At 47.2% G+C, this 19,532-nt stretch overlaps 1 protein-coding gene across 1 annotated transcript in view; it reads right to left on the reverse strand.

Annotated features, from left to right (window-relative positions):
- CASQ2 (calsequestrin 2) overlaps positions 1-19,532 on the reverse strand; it is a 65,162-nt gene that overhangs the window by 12,011 nt on the left and 33,619 nt on the right. Inside the window, exons 5-8 of the mRNA XM_077767959.1 lie at positions 17,758-17,831; positions 11,539-11,669; positions 10,050-10,095; positions 3,362-3,416 (exon numbers count right to left, since the gene is read on the reverse strand). Coding sequence (XP_077624085.1) covers positions 3,362-3,416; positions 10,050-10,095; positions 11,539-11,669; positions 17,758-17,831 — 306 coding nt within the window. The remainder of the gene's footprint in view (positions 1-3,361; positions 3,417-10,049; positions 10,096-11,538; positions 11,670-17,757; positions 17,832-19,532) is intronic.

The raw sequence follows: 19,532 nt of genomic DNA on the forward strand, positions 1-19,532 counted from the left end.
GGCCTCGGCTGCCTCCGTTGTAAAATGGGAATAAAATGAGGAACGCCCACATGGGCTCTGCAGCCTAAGCAGACAAGTGATCATAACCATCTTCACAATCAGGACGAATTCAGAGGTCAAGAAAGCCTGCTGGCATTTGAATCTTGGCTTAAGCACAGCAAGTGCCTTGGGTCATTTAGCTTCTAAAACCCACTTTTCTCATCGGAGCTGTGCTGCCAATAATCACACATATATCCCAGAGTGGCTTAAGGACCAGACAAGGTCCTCTCCACACAGCACATTTCCTCACGACAGTCAGCTCTCTCAGGAGAACCATATGCACTTCCTGGACGTATGGCCTTTCTCTGGCCAGTGGGTGAGGGTTTGGTTGGGGCAACGGCCATGTACAGCTTGTTAGCAAGAGCAAAGGAAATGAGGAAGTGCTGTCTGGGCAGGAATGAAACTCCCAGTCCAGCCGCCAAGCCCCTCAGCCACGGGTTACACATCAACGACCTTCGGATAATGACTGACTAGCCACAGAGTCTGACTTTGGCAAAAAAGCCTTTCCCTTTCCTAGCCCTGAGTGGGCCAGGCCCTTCCCTGATGAAAAGGTCTGTTCTGAGCCCCCACGCCCCCTCTTTCTTCCCGCTTCTCAGTAACAAGCCCCAGCTTGGGCTCCTCTGGGGAGAGAAACCACTTCGGGCCCAGGGATATTTGTGCAGGGAGGGGGTGGAAGCAGTTTCAGGAGCTTGATTCATTACAGCAGCAATCTCCGTCAAACAGGTTCCTGCAACTTCTTGGAGGCCTCTTTGTTCCATTGTTCCAGAGAGAGAGACAGGCTTCCCCACAACCCTGGAAGGGGGCTGGTGGGGCAGGGGGAAGGGAGGGAGGGGGGAGGTGGGGTGGAGTTGGGGGGGAGAGGAAGCCTCTCCACCCTAACCCCTCCCCCAACAGGAGTCTGGCCAGCGGGCTGCCGCTGATGGCAATTCCATCTCTGTTCATACAGCACCAGGGATCTGACACTGTTTGACTGTAGCTTTAAATCCTGGGCAATTGGCTTCCTTTGCTATTTTCTCCCCGGGGGTTAGAGGGGTAGCCAGACACTGTGGAGAGAGGCTGGTAGCGTACTGGCATTTCTTTCTCTGACAAAGACTAGATATCCTGGAAGAGTTTTTTCGACTCTGCAAGTCAATGATGGGAAAACTAAGACATCAGAGAACATTCAGGGGGAGGGGAGGGGACCCTCAGGTAATCTGAGGAATGACTTTGGTTTTGATACAGTGGAACAGCGTTTGGAGTGCATTACTGATACATGCTACATAATGGAGAACCTCGAACACATTAGGCCAAGCGAAAGGTGCCAGGCATAAAAGGCCACAGGTTACGTAATTCCACTTCTACGAAATGCCGAAAATAACCAAATCCATGGAGAGAGAAAGGAGAGGAGTGGCTGCCAGGGGCTGGGGGAGGAGAAATGGGAGTGACTGCTGATGGGCGTGGGCTTTTCTTCTGAAGGCATGAGAACATTCTGGAATTAGAGCACAGCTCTGTGAATATACTGAAGTTACACCAAATCACACACTTTAAAAAAGTGACTATTGTAGGGGCGCCTGGGTGGCTCAGTTGGTTGAACGTCCGACTTTGGCTCAGGTCATGATCTCATGGTTCATTAGTTCAAGCCCCGTGTCGGGCTCTGTGCTGATAGTTCAGAGCCTGGAGCCTGATTTGGATCCTGTGTCTCCCTCTGTCTCTGCCCCTCCAGGCTCCCAATCCGTCCCTCTCTCTCAAAAATAAATAAATATCACAAAATATTTTTTAAAAAGTGAATATTGCCATGTGTGGATTATCTCTCAAGTTTAATTAAAAATTGTATGATAACAACATTTAGATTTCCGTAAGAACTATGCAGGCTGATAATGTATTAACAGCCTGGCAGTGAAGTCTCTGGGCCCAGTCCTGGTCAGTCCTGTGCTTATCTGATCCCCTCCCCACTACTGAGTACTTACTACGCGTCAAGTTGCTGCACAAGGACCAGGTACATATTCATGGCCAAGACAATGCTTGGGTCCCTCATGACCTACCACTAATTCCTTGTGCCCTCTTGGGAAGCTGGCTCAGCTCCTTGGAGCATCCTGGCCGGTCCCTATGATATCAGAGGCCCCAGGCAAATGCCACGGTTCTACATCATCTGGAGAGGCTCCCAAACCCAGTGGCGCATTAACACTCCCTCAGAGCTCTGTGAAATGACGGGTTTCTGAAGGTCCTGTTATAATCAGCCCCACGTGGCTCTGGTGCTTGTGGTTCTCTGCTCAGGCAGCTTTGGAACCCTGCCCGGGCACCCCATGGCCCCAGGCCTGGCTGTTTAGCCATCCTAAGGCAAGTCCCCTGCCTTCTCTGCTTGCAGTCTGGATTTGCAAGGTCTCCCCAAACACATTTCCAAATGCCCACTTACACCTTCCCTTCGGGGACCCTTTATCCCACAGCGCATTGCCAAAGGGACCTAGCATTTTACTGCCAGCAGTATTGATTCTTCTTGCGGTTCACTCTCCACTGATGTTAAAAAGAGTGAAACCAAGGGGCGTCTGGGTGGCTCAGTCAGTTAAGCGTCTGACTCTTGGTTGCAGCTCAGGTCGTGATCTCACAGTTGGGTTCTGTGCAGACAGCACGGAGGCTGCTTGGGATTCTCTCTCACCCTCTCTCTGCCCCCACCCCCCACTCAAAATACATTAATTAAAAAAAAAAAAAGAGTGAAGGCAGAAAATAGTCATCCAGGTTCCAAAATAAAACAAAGTTACTCAGGGTCATTTTGCACTTTAGAAATTAGCTGCTAGTTTTGTCCAGTTCTCATTATTTGGGGGAATGTTTTCTGTGAAGTTCCCCAAGCACAGACAGGATTTTAGAAACCAAAGGAAAGGGTACATTTGTTGTAATTTTAATGTAGGATTGTTATTTATATAGGCTAGATCGCAACACCGGTAAATAAACTTTTAATGTGAACAGAAGTTCTCTCTTGCTCTCTCTCTCACACACACCCACACGGGTGCGCGCGCGCGCACACACACACACACACACACACACACACACACACACACACACCCTGTAAAGCTAGGATGTTTTATATCCTCCCCAGCACTCAGCACTCCCTCCCAGCTTGGCCAGCTAAGCAAACAGAAAGAGGTTCGGATCCATCCACATCTCTTAGCCTCGAGCACTACTGAAAATGAACTCACACCTCGCAGGCGACCACCAGGGGGTGCCCACTATCTTGCAGTGGCCTGCACACAGGAAGTGAGGGAGGAGAAAGGAATGCTGAATGCGGGCTGGCAGAGGTGAGAAGGCAGATCTCCCTTAAGATGCAAGGGGAGGAGTCGGGGCTTCCTACCTGGGTCGCTCCTCTCTGCAAAGGCCACAATGTGGATCCCATTCAAATCATCTTCCTGGAGGAGAAAAGAATCAAACGTTACACCCCAGGTGGAGAGAAGTACTAAGGAGCAAGTCAAGGACAGCCGGGGAGGCTGGAATGGAGTGGGCAGTGGGGAGGCGGTGGAGGGGCAGCGGACACGGGGGCCAGGGGACAGAGGGGCGCACACACGGAAGGGAATCCTGAGGAGCAGCTGGGAGGAAGCGGCGTGCTGTTTGATAACTGGGTCCGTGAGACAGGAAAACGCCCACCACACAGGAGACATCGCACTGAATGGGCCGCACTCCCGTGAGGGGCCGGGTCCAGGAGAGCCGCAGTCAAAGGCAAAAGGAGGAAAGAACATGCGTCTGGCTCGCCAGGGGCTCCCAGGGCAGCACGCACTCTGCACCCAGCTCGGGAAACCGGTTGTCAGCCTGTGTTTCCAGAATTCACCACCAGACCCAGCAATTATGGGAACTTGTGAACGGTGCTGACAGACCCTGAAGCCGGCCCCAAACCGGCAGCAGACAGGACTCTTAGGTAAATCAGGATGTGGGTTCTGTTCACGCAAGAGTCACATACAAGTGTAGGGCTTCTCTGCTAACGCACCTCCTGTTGAAGAACCTGTGTAGTCAGCAAGGGTGCCTTGCTGACTGTCACTTTCCAGCTTCCTTCCTCGGGGTCCTTCTGCTTGAGTCCACAGCTTGGCCACACAGTAAAGGCCTGTAACGCATATCTACGAGCGTGGGAGGCCGTGGGAAGAGTGGATGTGGGGGCTAGCGGAAGCTGACAGGCGGGTGTGGCTGCGGGCTGCCGGGCCAGGCCAAGACTCCAGACAGTGTTTCACATCTGTGTGCAAGTGGCACGCCGTGTTTCTCGGTCCTGGGCAGGGAGGGCCAGACACCTGTATCTCCTTCACATCAGTTCATCCCACAGAAGGAAGAGCAGGGGCTCTGGAGGACCCTCTGCGATGAGAACCACGATTCCCCAAAGTCCATGGAGAGGAAGATGCAGAAGGAGGAGGCACTGGGGACAAATCTGAGTGAGTACCCATGAAAGGGAATCACTGGGCACCCTGGCTATCACAGCAGAGTCGTCCCTCAGAAAAAACTCCAGGCATCTCAACCCTCCCATGATCCCTCGCTCTCGTTTCAATTGATTTTAATGCCGCTGCAATCCTATCTAAATGCTAATTTTTCTCTCCCTTTGAGTTTGGAAGGGACAAAACTTCCAAAAATTCTAAGAGAGATTAAATGGAAAATATTATTGTTAAAAAACGAGAGAGTGGGCCCGAGCTTGGTCAGATGCCCCGGGGAATTGAATTTTACAGATATATATGTGTGGGCGCGCGTCTGTGTGCAAGTTTATTACACAAAACTGACAGCGACCAGAAGGGGAGTCTGAGGTTCGACTGTTTTACATTTGCTATTATCGCCAAACAGAAAATCCTGATCAGTTCTCATTAGGCGGCACTGTGTCTCTGCCTCCTGCCATCAGGTGGAAGTGAGCAGTATTAACTCTGTGAAGCAGGCTTCATTCTGTGTGCGCTTCCAGAATGCATTTGGAAATTGGTTTTGGAATTAAGAATCTATATTGGTTTGCTAAGAGGCTGCTCATGATACGGCTGTCACTCCCCAGGCCTAAGATGGTGCCTGGGTGGAGGGCCGGTGGGCCTCAAAGATTCAGCACCCAGCCCTGTACTTCACGCTCGCAAAGAGGTGGGTGCATGCCAGGTGCCTGATATTTTGAGTAATAAACTCACAGCGCAAGAATCCACGGGCAAACTTAGGAATCTGAACGCAATGTGCACGAGGGAGGAAGGACGAAGATGACCTCCCATAGGGCTGAGAGCACCCAGGGGATTTCTCCGAACCCCACAGCCTTTGCCCCGGACCACCCACTCGGTCTTTGGATCGCTTTGCCTCAGAAACTATCTTTTTAACCAATGTTCCCTTTTCAGCCAGATGGCAAGCCCTCTGAGGGAAGGGACTGTGCCTTAAGTTGACAATGGTTACAATGTGGCAACAAGACCATCCGGGGCCACTTGCCATTCTTTGTATCAGTACTTCGTAAGTACATCATTTTGAAATGTTGAATGAAGGTCTTATTCCTACTTAGTGCTATTCTTTAAGCACTTATCCTAAGTGACTGGGATTCCAGCCAGGTCTGTGTGGCCCCACATGCTTGTACCTTCTCACCAAAGGGGTCCAGAATAAGCCACTGTGGCATAAAAATTACTTTGAGCCAAAGGCAGAAATATTCCTGAAATCCCTTACCTACCTAGAAACAGAGCCGCCCAAAAGAACTCAATTGTCATAAACCTGCTCCCCAAGGGTAGCTCTAATTTCTCAGATAGATATTATCACAAAACTAGCAAATCTCCCATCCATTCCCCAAGGGTCCATTTCTCTTTTCCCCCCAAAAAAGCCATTTGTTTTTCCATAAGTTCTCTTTCTCCTCAACCTTCTAACAAGTCACCTGTTCTCCCAGAAGGGCCCCTTGCCTCTTCCACTTCCAATGAAGATGACATATAAGCCCCTTCTTGAGTCACATTTCCTTGTAAAGTTCCATGTATAAATCGGTCATTAAATCTGTTTTTTTGCTCATCCTAATCTGTATTTTGTCAGTTGAATTTGCAGGCCTCCAGCACTAAACCTAAGAGGGTAGAGGAAACGGTTTTCTTCCTTGACATCACCTATAGCAGCAGAATGGGTTCCATGAGTCCGTTGTCCCCTGCAGGTTTTCTACATGTTTCAAACTCAAGATTAGTGACTCTTAAGTTAAAGGAGGCAGATAAGGGGCCTTTATGTAAGGTGACTGAGCCCCAGATCTCCCAAAGAACTGGCAATTTAGAATTACTTTGGTGAGTACCTTACTCTGAATTTTCTTTCACTTTGTATGTCCAACTGTCATAGCATCTGCATCCTGGGCTGGTGTACGTTTTGAGACTGTTTCATTTGCTTGAACTCCTAAGGAATGACAGCACTGCTCGTTTTTATAACCCCTGTGCTTAGCATAATGTGATAGGTTCTTATTAATGCCCACTAACTTAAAAAAGGAATATGGCGATCAAAATCCTAAACACTAGTTGAAAAGTGTAGAAAACATTAGAGATTCCAAGAAGAAACTAAACATCAGTTACCCACCAACCAGATAAATTACTACTGTTCTTGTTTGGCTCTGTTTCCTTCTAGGTTCTGTTGAATGTCTGTTACTCTTGTTGAGTGGAGAGATGCAAAGGAAAAAACGTGCACTTAAAACTACAGACTCCCTGGTGCAAGGGAATACCCCAGGGGCTTCTCTGGAGACTTCTGGCCCCCCTTTTAGAAGTACTACTTTGTTACTGCCAGAGACAGAGGATCATTGTAGAAGCAACTACTGACTGCCATCCCTGTGGGCTTTTGCCCAGGACTCTGGCCACTTGCCAGGATGGAGAGCCGGCTGGGAGGTAAAGTGTCAAAGAGGCAGGGACAGGTTGGCACTCAGCCTGGACCACCTTGCCCCACCTTGCTATTCTTTGAATACGTGAAATGCACAAATAGCTATTCGATTTCTACACAGCAAGTATTGCTGGCCGCCAAGGTCTTTAGTAATAATTCTGTGTGTTTTTGTGGCTTGCTGCTTTCAAACCCTGCATAACTGGGGACAGAGAAAGGCCAATAGTAGCTTTAGCTTGACTTAGTTTTTCCATCTTGTTTATTTTGCAATGCCTAGGGAAGTGGGTGGTGGGGTTAAGGACTTCCACGTTCATTAACTGGTCACTTTCTCCAACAACTGTAGTCTAATTTGCTGCAGCCAACTGGCCCACAGAGAGGCCGTTCTTTGGAGCAGAGCTCTCCTAGGTGGGCAAAGGTGGATGGGGGAGGCGTGTGGAGGGTGGCTCCCCAGAAACCCCTCTGACTCCTCCTCTTTAAGGACGGGAAGATGATGCTAGAGGGTCTGTCCTGGCTTCCCTCCCCAGCTGGGGCCTGGGGCTGGTTAGGTCTGTTTATGGCTTCTGGGGAGGTCATGCGGGTATTTCGCGATGGGGCGTAGCATAGAAGGAAACCCGTTAGCTGCCCTTTCCTCTACCAGGTTGAATGCACAGCCCTTTCCTGAGTAGGAAACAACTGAATATACAGTAATGTGGGAAATATCAGCCATCCTTGTTACGTTGTAGCAAAAGGCTATAACTTACCTTTTCCCTTAAGTGAAAAGGAACCAGAAAATGACTTCCAGGGAAGCCAGACGGTAGACTCTCTTCCTGAGCACCTGCCTCTCATATGACAAGAGGGAGCATTTCTACTGGGTGGTGTGGGGCAGGGCACAGGCTCTTGTGCTGTGGCATATGGTGTCGTGAATGTGATATGCTGTGTCAGCGAAAAAAGGCTTGAAGTCAGGACGTCTCTTAGGGATGAAGAAAATAAAAAGAACTAAGAATAGAGACCATAGCAGAACAGAGCAGTGATAATTGCTCTCAACTTAAAATGGTACTTTGCGGGGGCACCTAGGGGGCTCAGTCGGTTAAGCATCTGACTTCGGCTCAGGTCATGATCTCACGGTACTGTGAGTTCAAGCCCCGTGTCAGGCTCTGTGCTGTCAGCTCAGAGCCTGGAGCTGCTTCGGATTCTGCGTCTCCCTCTCTCTCTACCCCTTCCCTGTTCATGCTCTGTCTCTCTCAAAAATAAACATTTGAAAAAAATAAAATAATTTAAAAAATAAAATAAAATGGTACTTTGTGGGGCGCCTGGGTGGCTCAGTTGGTTGAGCATCTGACTCTCAGTTTCAGCTCAGGTAATGATGCCACTGTCATGTGATCAAGCCCTGAGTTGGGGTCCGTGCTGAGGATGCTTAAGATGTTCTCTCTCTCCCTCTGCCCCTGCCCTGTGCATGTGCACTCTCTCTCTTTTTCTCAAATAAAGTAAGATAAAATAAAATATAATATAATATAAAATGGTAACTTGTGTCATGAAAGACAAAGACCAAGAGCCTATTTGGGATTAAAGACAACCACAGAAACATAGGAACAAAGTATGATGTGAGATCCAAGATCAGATCCTGAGTCAGGAAAGAAAAAAATAAATATATGTATATGTTTTGTGCTATAAAGGGCACTGGTAGGACACTGGTCAATTTGAATAAGGTTCATAGATGAAATAGAATTGTACTAATTTCCTGATTTTGCTAAGTACACTGTGGTTATGAGAGAAATTCCGTGAAACATCTGCAGTATTTAGGAGAAAGGGGAGTTGTATCTGCTACTTACTCTCAAATAATTCGGGGCGGGGGGGAGAGTCTGTATCTGTCCAGAAGTGTGTGATAAAGCAAAGGAGATAAAATGTTAACATTTGGGGAGTCTGGAAAACAGAGCATGGGATTCTTTATGTTAATTTTTGTAAGTCTGAAATTATTTTAAGTAAAACGTAAACATATTTTTAAAGAAATATTATTTTTAAAGCACTGTCATACTCTTTTGCCATTTTTAAATCGAGTAACAAGACCTTTTAAAGGTTAAATTTTTGGCAGGTTTAAATGTTAGGTAAATATGTTGCCAAAGAGCTGGGTGGTGATTAAACCGGCCAGTCCTCTAGACTAGAGTATTTGCTTGTTAGTGTCCTATGAAATGTTTGTTCTGCCTTCAGACGTACAAATAAGTTACCAGCCAGTAAAACAGAGTGTCATGTTACTCCATGGTTCCGTTCATCTGCCACTTTAGTCTCTGAATTAAAGAAGAAATAAATAAAGGCTTCCACGGTGATTCTCCTCCCCTCCCCCAACGGCCCCTGACAAAATGGTGCCTTGTGGGGACATGGCTTCCCCTAGGGAACTCTACTGAAGAGAACAGGAGATCTGGCTCCAAATGATCTAACTTGAAGTCCCAAGATCGAATGCTTATTCGTTATGGATCCTTGAGTAGTTAACTTAATCCATAGGATCACCCGCTGCCCCGTGTAAAATGACTTAAATACGACTTGTTCGACATTATGTTGAAACATCCAGGTTAAGAGGATACACGCTTTGAAAAATGCTCTACAGACCTCAGTTGTTATTGTTTATGGATTTTTGTATAAAGCTGAGGTGGGGGGGCGGTGTACCTCCATGGCCATCTTCTGGTACATCTTTTCAACCCACCTGGCACACTGTCCATGACACGGACCCGGGATAATCTGATTTAGTGCTTTCCAGTGCCTTGAGTTGATATTTACGAAAGAGCTACCGTAGACTGACCAAACACCTACCAGGTTCTGGGCTCATCCTTACAAAAAGCCCTGATTTCAGAAGTGGAAGCTAACTAAAGCTCAGAAGGGTAACGTAACTTGATGGAGTGGAGAGCTACCAGGTAGCAGATTCTGGACTTGAACGCAAGTCTCTATGACCCTGCAGCCTGAACTCCTTCCAATATATTACCCTGGGCCTCTGGCTGCCAGTGAACAGAAGCCACTAGTCGCTGTGGGAAATGAACTCAGAGATGCAGTCATCTTGCCTAGTGGGTGGTACCAAAGAGGTTTCAATTGAGTCCATGGAGAACTGGGTTTCAACTGAACTTAATTTAAATGTTATCCACGTTTCAAAGACACCACCCTCCGGACATCCATTCCGGCAAAATAAAACTTGGTTTAAGTTTGGGGACTCCCCCCATGGGGACTGTACTGGTGTCTAACAAGGCAGAAAGAGTTTGCCACTTTCTTACCCATGTTTCAAACATATCTTCTGGACGCAGGCGACGTAGGGTGGGTCTGAAATAAAACAGAGACGAGCTTCTTTGAGTAGGGATTGGCAAGGCAGACACCGCAGCCTCCGTACAGTGAAATGAACAGTGAGGTGCTGGCTCACTTGCAAGGGCATGAAGGGCGTGAGGAGCTCTAGAAACCTCCCCTAAGGAGACAGAGCTGTTGTACCCTGCTCTGTCACACAGGGAGTCGAGCCTGAAGCTCCCAGCCTTTCCACAGACCCTTTTGATCCAAGGATTACAACAGTGGGTCAGAGGGCTCAGGGTCGGCTCATTCCCTGGGCCAAAGCCGTTTCCTTCCCCCACAGACAGGGGCCACTCCTGAGGGCCCAGAACGGGCCCAGAATGAGGACACCTGGGAGAGAAAACCGAAGTCCTCATTTTTCCAGCTCAGGGCTGCACTGTCTTATCACTGGGTCATCCTTCAAAAGCTCTTCAGAGATCTTTCAGAAGCACAGATAAAACTCCGTTTGGTTCATGGTTTTATGTCTTTCTGAATGTTGGCAAATAGTGCTGGACACGTTGATATCTGCCCCTCCAAATGCCACCCCCCTGTGGGGATCCGGACAACCTGGTAGTGCAGTCATAATGTTCCAGGTTCAATGACCATACGGGAGCATGTGTTGGGGAAGGTGGGTGGTGAGGCGGTGACCCCACCGCCATGGTCCATGTTTCACTACTGTCCCTCCCTCAAGAGCAGGGGTCAGCAAACTATAGCTGTGGGCATATCCAGCCAGTGCCTCCTGTATTTATAAATAAGCTTTTATGGGGAAACAGCCACACCCATTCGTTTACATACTGTCTACAGCTGCTTTCATACTCCAGCAGTAGGGCTGAGTATTACAACAGAAACCATCTGGACCGCAGAGCCTGAAATATTTATTCTCTGGCCCTTTACCCGAAAAGTTTGCTGAGCTGTGCTACAGCGACTCTAAATGGCATCAAATATTCCTCTCCCAGAAGTTCTGTGTATAAAACGTTCATCATGGCTGAGTTACGTAACTACTCGCAGCCCGATTCCTTGATATGGAAAAATAGTTTACTGCTAGTAAACTACCAGTTACTCCATAATGTTGAATATTAGACAAATGGCTTCCATAAGCACTTAGCATTGTATTTGGTATTTGGCTGTCACAAAATCTCCACTGCTATTATTGTAGGAGTTGACTCGTATCTTACTATTACTTAGGGGGGATTTTCTGGCTGTGGGGAGGTGGTCTAACCCTGCTTGCAGGTGTAGACACATATCCAGAAAAGGTAGCAATATCCCTGCCTGATTGATCAATGACCAAGAGAGCCATATTACTGATGTCAGTTCTGCGGGCGCAGTAACCCCAGATGGTTGTTCTTGGGAGGCTCAGAATGTTAGGACCGAGAGGTTCTTCTTCACTCCCCAGACTCTGGACCACCCCCATCCCCACCCGCAGCCCCTGCATGCCGCCTGGGGTACCTTTGGTGCTCCTTCACAAACTCCACGAGCTCCTCTTCTGTGTAAGGTTTGTCAGGGATGGCAATGGGTTCCTCCATAAATGGCTCATAGAAGTCCACCTCATTCATCTTCAAGGATAATTTCTTTGCAACCTGTAACAGTCAGAAATACGACAGTTTCCTTAAATGCTGGCTTCGAGTAGCAATGGGTGGCCCATCTATAAGGAGGGTGTGAGTTTTCTGGCAAAGACACGGGAGTGTTCTTTACAGTTTTAACTGATACGTTGAAGTGGTAGAAACTCATTGCCGATGCCTAGCTCGACCACCCAGAGAAGGACCGATAGGAAGGAAAAAACCTGTCTGGCAAATGAGGTCCTGGCCAGAGCGGGGAGCAGTGGGAATCAAAAGTGTGAGACTGAATTGTACGATTGTCATCATGCCACTGGGTTTGCCAGGGCTGGGGGAGGAAGCGAATGTCACCGGGGCAAGCTCAGTGTTCTGGGATGCATGGATTTAACTGAACCAGTTTTGATAGCACAGGCGATTGATGGAAACCATTTCGACCATACAAGGACTCAGAACCAAAGGTCAGCCCATTAATCTGTCTTCAATCAGCTCTTACCCCTTCCTTGTGATTTAGGTTGAAAGTACCGGCCCTAGGGTTATCACTCAGAACTGGGCTTGTCTCAGGCTCTGGGAACCGCCCACTTTGTTGCCAGCCAGAGGGTGACCACCATCCTGGTCTGTCCAGAGCAGAGGGGTCTCCCAGACCTCAGACTCTTGGTGCTAGTACCCAGCAAGCCAGGCTGAGCGGCTCACTCTCGACCAGATAAAAAGCTCAGGGAGCCAGCCCCGAGCCCGGAAGACATCTGTTCTCTTGATTCAAGTGGCCGCATGGTCTGCTGTCAGGGCAGAATGGCTGCTGTGTTAGCCTGCCTGGCTGCTGAGCTCCAACCTCTTTTCGTGAAGTGATTTGAGAGGCCTGGAATGCGCAACGCTTTGTAGAAAACCAAATGCCATTCTTTTCTAGTTCAGAGCTGTGGTCCAAGAAAGCACAGGGATGAACAGTGGTTCCCTTGAAATGAAACAGGGATTGCGTAAGAGCGGACGCCCTGTGGTGGTGACCGAGGGTGCTGAGGCCCCGGGCAGCCGTGACTAATTGGGGAGGGGGGAGGAGCTGGATCTTACATAAGCTGTTACACAAGGAGGGCCATTCTGAGCTAACACTGGTGTCCCTATGGCTTTTGTCATCAATCGCTATTAATTTCAGGTCACTCTATTCCAGAAGACATTCCTTACAGTACTTCAGGGAAAGAAATCCCAGAATCCTATTCGGAGCTCAGGAAAACAGGCCACGTTAGGAACTATAGTCAGTCAGTCCAAGGAGATTTATGGTCATGTTGATTTTAAGGGGCAGGGAAGCGTGGAGGTTTTTTCTTACTCATCCCTGCTCTTGTATGGGGCAGAGGGTGGTATGGATGATGGGGTGGGGGGGTGCAGGAGGGGGCCAGCAACCACACAGCCAGTGTCTGGGTCCTCACACTGTCCTTTACAAAGCTGGGCCTATCAGAGAAGTGGCTTCAAATGACACTGGGTTCTGGGTTTCTGACTTCACTTACTACATACTTTAGGAACCAGGAAGTTGTGCTTATAAGGAAGTGGGAATGGATGGGCCGCAGGAGAACAGTAATAGTAGCAAGCACATGGATGCTCAGCACCCATCAGGCACTCATGGCTTTCGGTTGAGTCCTTTATGAATCCTCACTTGGATTACTAAGGTAAGAACCATTATTCTGCTTAGTTTACAGATAATGAGCCCAAGGCACAATTTGTGTATGCAATTTGTCAAGATCACATATGTGGAGGAGAATAGAGCCTGGATTTTTTTTTTTTTTAATGTTTCATTTATTTCTAGGAGAGAGAGAGACAGCATGAGCAGGGGAGGGTCAGAGAGAGAGGGAGTCACAGACAGAAACAGGCTCCAGGCTCCGAGCTGGCAGTCAGCACAGAGCCCGACGCGGGGCTCGAACCCACGAACCGCGAGATCATGACCTAAGCGAAAGTCGGACGCTTAACCGACTAAGCCACCCAGGCGCCCCGAGCCTGAATTTAAACCCAGGCTGTGTGTGTGTTTGTGTGTGTGTGTGTGTGTGTGCGTGGGTGCGCATGAGCGTGTGTGCACGTGTCTGGTCTGGGAGTGCCAGTGTCTGGCTTTGCACTGTTAAGACCATGAATGTCAAGTCGGATTGCGATGTTAAGTCCTGGGAAACCTGAAAAAAATTTTTCAGAGGCTTATTCACCATATCCCCGCTGCCACCACCATCACCACGGAGTGCCCCCATGCTGTATCTCAGAGAAGCCCTGTCTCCCATTCTTGCAGTGCATCTTGGATGGTAAGCATGCCATCCTTAGCTCTTAGGCTCTCTTGCTCCATTTGCTCCAGAGATGTTGTGGCTTGGTTTAGGATCAGGATGCAAAAATCAGCACTGGTCCAAACCTGTGGGCCAGATACAACTCCCCCGGGGGGCTCTCTGAAAACATTTCTGGGTCTGGGCACAACCATGAAAAAATACAAACTTCTAGATGTAGGGCTCAGGAATCCATGATTTTAAAAGCTCCTTGGAGGATACCAATATGGACAGTGGTTGGAAACAACTAACTCCCAAATCTACATCAGCAGCCCTGACATCTCAGTGTCTTATTCATATATTTAACCTAACATATATATTGGTTTGTTTATTACTTTCTGTCTTCCCATCTTCTCCTCACCCCCACTCCTGCCACATTAACTCTAAACTCTACAGGGGCAGGAATCTGTTTTGCTCTATGTTGTGTTCCTAGCATCTAGAAGAGCTTCTGGCACAGAAAAGGCACTCAATAAATATTCTCTGAATGAGAAAATGAATAAATAAATGAAAGCTATTTCTAGCTATACGCCTTCCCCACTGGCAGTAAGAGAACTCATCAACCCCATCCTTAGGTTGTTCAGTAGATTCTTCTTCCTAGATTCCCTAATGTTTTCAGTAGCTTCAAAATCTTTGCTGCCTCCCTTCTAAGTACTAACCAGTCCCGACCCTGCTTAGCTTCCAGATCAGACGAGACTGGGTGTGTTCAGGGCGGTATGGCCATAGACAAATCTTTGCTGTCTCGAAGCGGAGACTTGCAATCTTATTTTTGAGTCTTCTGTTGGCTTCCTCTCTCTCACCTCAATAGTGGCCAGACCCTCTTGTCATCTTGACCTCTGCCAGTTGGCTTTTCTTCTTTGAGACTGTATTAGTGCCTCTTTGCCCCGGGACTCTCTTGACTTCACACCTCTACAAAGCACCTCCGCCCTAGTGTGTCCCTCTGGGCGGCCATTCTGCTCAACAAAAGGTTCATCCACCTCCCTCTTCTACACTAGCACCCCCTGCTGGACACCACTGAGGCAGCTGCTGGGCGCAGCCAGCCTTCTGGACTTCGCCATCTTGGGCTCTGTCTCTCTCCCTACCCTACAACTGATGGGTGCAACTTTTCAAGCCCCAAATGGCACTGAGTCGTCTACATGTGACTGTTTGTCTGTATTCCGGGCAGAGGAAGAGAGTGGGTCTTTCTCTGTTTAAACGTTATAAAATCCAACAAGGCTATGTGAATGGGGACACTCATGACTCACTGTTTTACAGAGTCTTGAGTGAAGAGGTTTCTGAGTTTTTAATTATAGCCTGACCTCACCTTCTTCATGGGCCACAGACATGAAGCCATACGATTGGGCCGGGAGGCATGTCTGGAAACAGACAATACTTGAACTCAGCACTGGGCCTCCCTTCTACGAACTGAGGCTTTGTTGCTTGGTCAAGCCCATCTGCCTGGTTCTGTTCCCTCGGACGATTTCTTACCCAGGAGCCACCTCAGTCACTGGTGGCCTATCATAAATGAACATCAATGACATATGTATTCGGTTTAGGCTTCCCTGTACATCCCCTTCTCTATTAAAATTCTCTTCCAGTCTCCATTCTCCTGGGCTTAGATGGCTGCCTTTTATGCTCAGCAGGACTAGCTACCATTTACTGAATGTTTACCATGTGCCAGATGCCAGCAAAGTGCTTCACATGTATGTTTCTTTCTCTGATGTACAGTAAGTAGTATATGGCATCGACTTTGAAGTCAGCCTGACCTGAGATTATATCAGGCTTGACTACTTACTATGTGACCATGAGCAAATCACCTAACTTCTCCGTGCCTTGACTTCATTCTGTGTAGACTGAGAATACTAATCCTTCCTTTAAAGGCACATTGAGACATTGAAAAAGCTATGTAAAGCTCTCAGTACAAAGCCTGGTGCATAAAAAGTACTTAATAAGTGATCGTTATTCTTCTTCTTGGTATTCTTGCTCAAGATCTCTTTTGACTCTAATCCAACCAATTAAGGTACATTTTCTTCAAGTTTAGATTACATGACTCAGATTATAGACTCTCTTCTGGATTATTAAAATTAATTTTTAATGTTTATTTTTGAGAGACAGAGAGAAAGGGGGGGCACACTGCAAGCAGGGGAGGGGCAGAGAGAGAGGGAGAGATAGGATCAGAAGCTGGCTCCAGACTCTGAGCTGTCAGCACTGAACCCGACGTGGGACTTGAACCCACAATCTGTGAGATCATGACCTGAGCCGAAGGCAGACTCTTAACCGACTGAGCCACTCAGGCGCCCCTGGATTATTTTTAATCTAGAAGTTTTCATCCAGGGCCATATCCATAGAGGTGGTTCAGTATACATATATACAGGGATTGGTTCAATCTGTTTCTGTCATACTCCTTCCCTGCCTCAGCACCTACAGGCTTCCTTACAGGTGTCCTCGTTTCTCACAGAACACTTGAACTTCTCATAGTATAAAGGCCCATCAGCATCCCCTCGCCCCACTGCCTTATTCTTCAGTAGGCCACTCTCTGATTAACTTTTACTTGAATGTGATCAGGATTTAGTTTGTCCTAGATTTATTTGTTCTAGCAAATATGGTGATTTAGGGTTTTTAGTTGGTGTGTGTGTGTGTGTGTGTGTGTGTGTGTGAGAGAGAGAGAGAGAGAGAGAGAGAGAGAGTTATATGTGTGTAGGTGTGGGTGTAAGTGTGAATGTGTGTGTACTCAGTGTTATGTAAGTGTGGGTGTGGGTTTAAGTGTGAGTGTGTGTGAGGAGATATGTGTCATGTTTGTGTGTTGTGTGTGTGTGCTGTACGTGTCCTGTGTGGTGTGTGCTTCTGTGTGTTGTGTGTTATGTATGTGTGTTGGGTTTGTGGGGGTGATATGTGTGTTGGGTGTTTTATAAGTGTGTTGTGTCTGAGTGTTTTGTGCTATGTGTGTCTGCTGTGTGGGTGTGGGTGTGTGGGCAGGCGCCCTGAATCTCAAGGACGGGTACAGGGTATTCTGTGAAAGCTCGTGGTACCAAGGAAAACGGCAGGGGTCTGGGGCATAGACTGGGATCTCAGCATTACCACTAGTTCACTGGAGGCCTTGGTTATTATATGATCTTTCTAAATCTGTTTTGTCACCTGGGACATGGGGCTTCTTACCTTTCAAAGTTGTTTAAAGGATTAGCGATCATATAAATACAATATTTCAAGTTGTACTCAGCACATAGAAAGCACTTGATAAACAGTGGCCATTGGAGTCAGAACTTCAACCACAGTACACCCCAAATAAACTACCGATTGATTCAAAGTCCCTCACAGATGCTGTTCTTTGGCTTATAAAAGCACTTGCCAAGTCCTGAAAAGATGGACTGGCATCCATCCAATTGAGTTATAGACAAGTACGTCAACAACATCTCTTGAAGATGTAGGTGACTTACTGAAGCACACAGGGCTTCAGAGGACCAAAGTCTGCCCCATGCCATCCCCATGATAGCCCAGGAGAAGGAGGAGTGTGCAACCCTGGGAAGGGAGAGGATCGCTCTCAAAACAAGGAAGCAGTGACCGGTAGCACATTCTGCTGATGCACTGCCCACTCTTAGTGATCAAGGTGGTAAAGAGTGGTTCATCACTTTTCATTGACCGTTTTCAGAAATACCCTTCCATCCTCTGAATTTATCATCTTTGTACTCCTCTCCCATTCAAAAGTGATGTCCTGCCGTATTTCTAACACTTCTGGAGGAAGTATTAATGGGTGGAGGATGATTAATGTTTCTAAAAGAAAAAAAAAAGTCCTGGAAAATTCAAATTTTAATCCTTCATGCCTACAAAATTATGTAAATCGGGGTTTCACAGGTACTTACCCCTTTGTCAAAGGTAGCAAAAAATTTGATGTAAGGTTGGAAGTGTTCAGCTGCCTCTTCAAAAGCCTTGTAATCTAAGAGGAAAATGGATCAAAGAAAGAGACCTTTTCAAGATGCACACTGCAGACATTTCTCTCTTTAAATAATGTAGAGAAAGTGGGGAGCCAATTAATCCTGACAGGATAACTATTCAGTAGATATTATTTAGTACTATTTAAACCCACAATTTCCCCACCGCCCAAGGAGTTTGACTTGACTGGCATTCACTTGAGCTAAAGAAGAACATTTTACCACATTTTTCTGTGTTTTGGGGAATCGGTAAATGGGAAGGAGAAAATGGAGGAAACTCGGAGACGGAGAAAAACAGAATATTAGACTCTAAGCCCAAGGGAAAAGTTCTTCCACTCCAACTCACCCACTAGTTGTAAGTGTGCCCTCTAGAGAGAGGGCAGCTTACTATAAATGAGGGCTAAGAAAGAAGAAAATCCACCTTAGTATGTAAATCAACTTCAATCAAAGATGACGTCATGAAGGTACTTTAAACTTCTTAGCAGGAGTACCCCTTTTGGTAAATCCTCATTTTTCTTTCCCTCTTTTTAATGTTTTATTTTATTTTTGAGACACACACACACACAGAGAAAAAGAGAGAGAGAGAAAGAGAGAGAGAGAGATTGAGAGAGAGAGAGAGAGAGTGAACGGGGGAAGAACAGTGAGAGAGGGAGACACAGAATCCAAAGCAGGCTCCAGGCTCTGAGCTGTCAGCAAGAGCCTGACACGGGGCTCAAACTCATGAACTGTGAGATGGTGACCTGAGCTGAAGTTGGACGCTTAACCAAAACTGAGCCACCCCTCTTTCCCTCTTTTTAAGTTTTCATTTTTATTCTGACCCCTTAGGAGGATGATTTAAAATTAATCAAGCCTATGCTTGACTCTGGTCCCAAATGTGGGCCCAAATGGCCAAGAGGCATGAGACACATGAGGATGGCCATGCTGTGCCTTACTGCATCTTGATAGTTACCTGGTAGATACACTGGTATTTCAGCCTTAGAGGTGAGAGTCATGGTAATGGTAATGGTGGTGGTGGTGGTTCTGCATAATGTCTATAATCATAATCCTGAAAGTTGGTGATCCTATGATTCATTTTTAAGATTAACTTCTTCTCATTTTGTGGAATTCCCTGTCTCTTAATCACTAGAGGCATAAGCTTTGGCTAGAATCCTAGGAGCGTGCAGATTTTCTAATATTCAATCAAAAACATTTCAAGAATAATACTGGCTCAGGGAACACCAAGATATAAGACAAAGACACTGATCTCAAAGGCTCACAGCCCAGAGAGGGTATAGCTCCTTAGAGAACCACAGTGCAACGTGATAGTTGCTAGAATAGAGGTAAGTGCAACAAACACAGATGAGAGGGGGTTGAAAACTTCACAAGAATGCCTGTACAGACTAATGCACATTCACACAAACTCATCCCCATAGAAGTAACTGGGTCGTCAGAAAATCTACTGATAGTTGGGATAGAGAACAGGGTGGAGGAGAAGAAGATGGGTGGGAGGTCTGGAGAATGAACAGAGAGAAGGTGGGAGAGAATGGAAGTGTTTCAGCTATACCTCAGTCATGTTTGTCTGTCTAAAGCTGCAGTGGGCTCCATCAGAATCCTTTGTATCCTCCTTCCTTGACCCCCTCTCCACCTCCATGAACTTTTACCCTGATGGAAAGAATGGCCTCAACCTGTGTCCAGATAAGTCCCTTCTTCCCCTAGGGAACCAGTCT

The sequence above is a fragment of the Crocuta crocuta genome, unplaced genomic scaffold, assembly GCF_008692635.1.
Source record: "Crocuta crocuta isolate KB4526 unplaced genomic scaffold, BGI_CrCroc_1.0 scaffold180, whole genome shotgun sequence".
Lineage (NCBI taxonomy): Eukaryota > Metazoa > Chordata > Mammalia > Carnivora > Hyaenidae > Crocuta > Crocuta crocuta.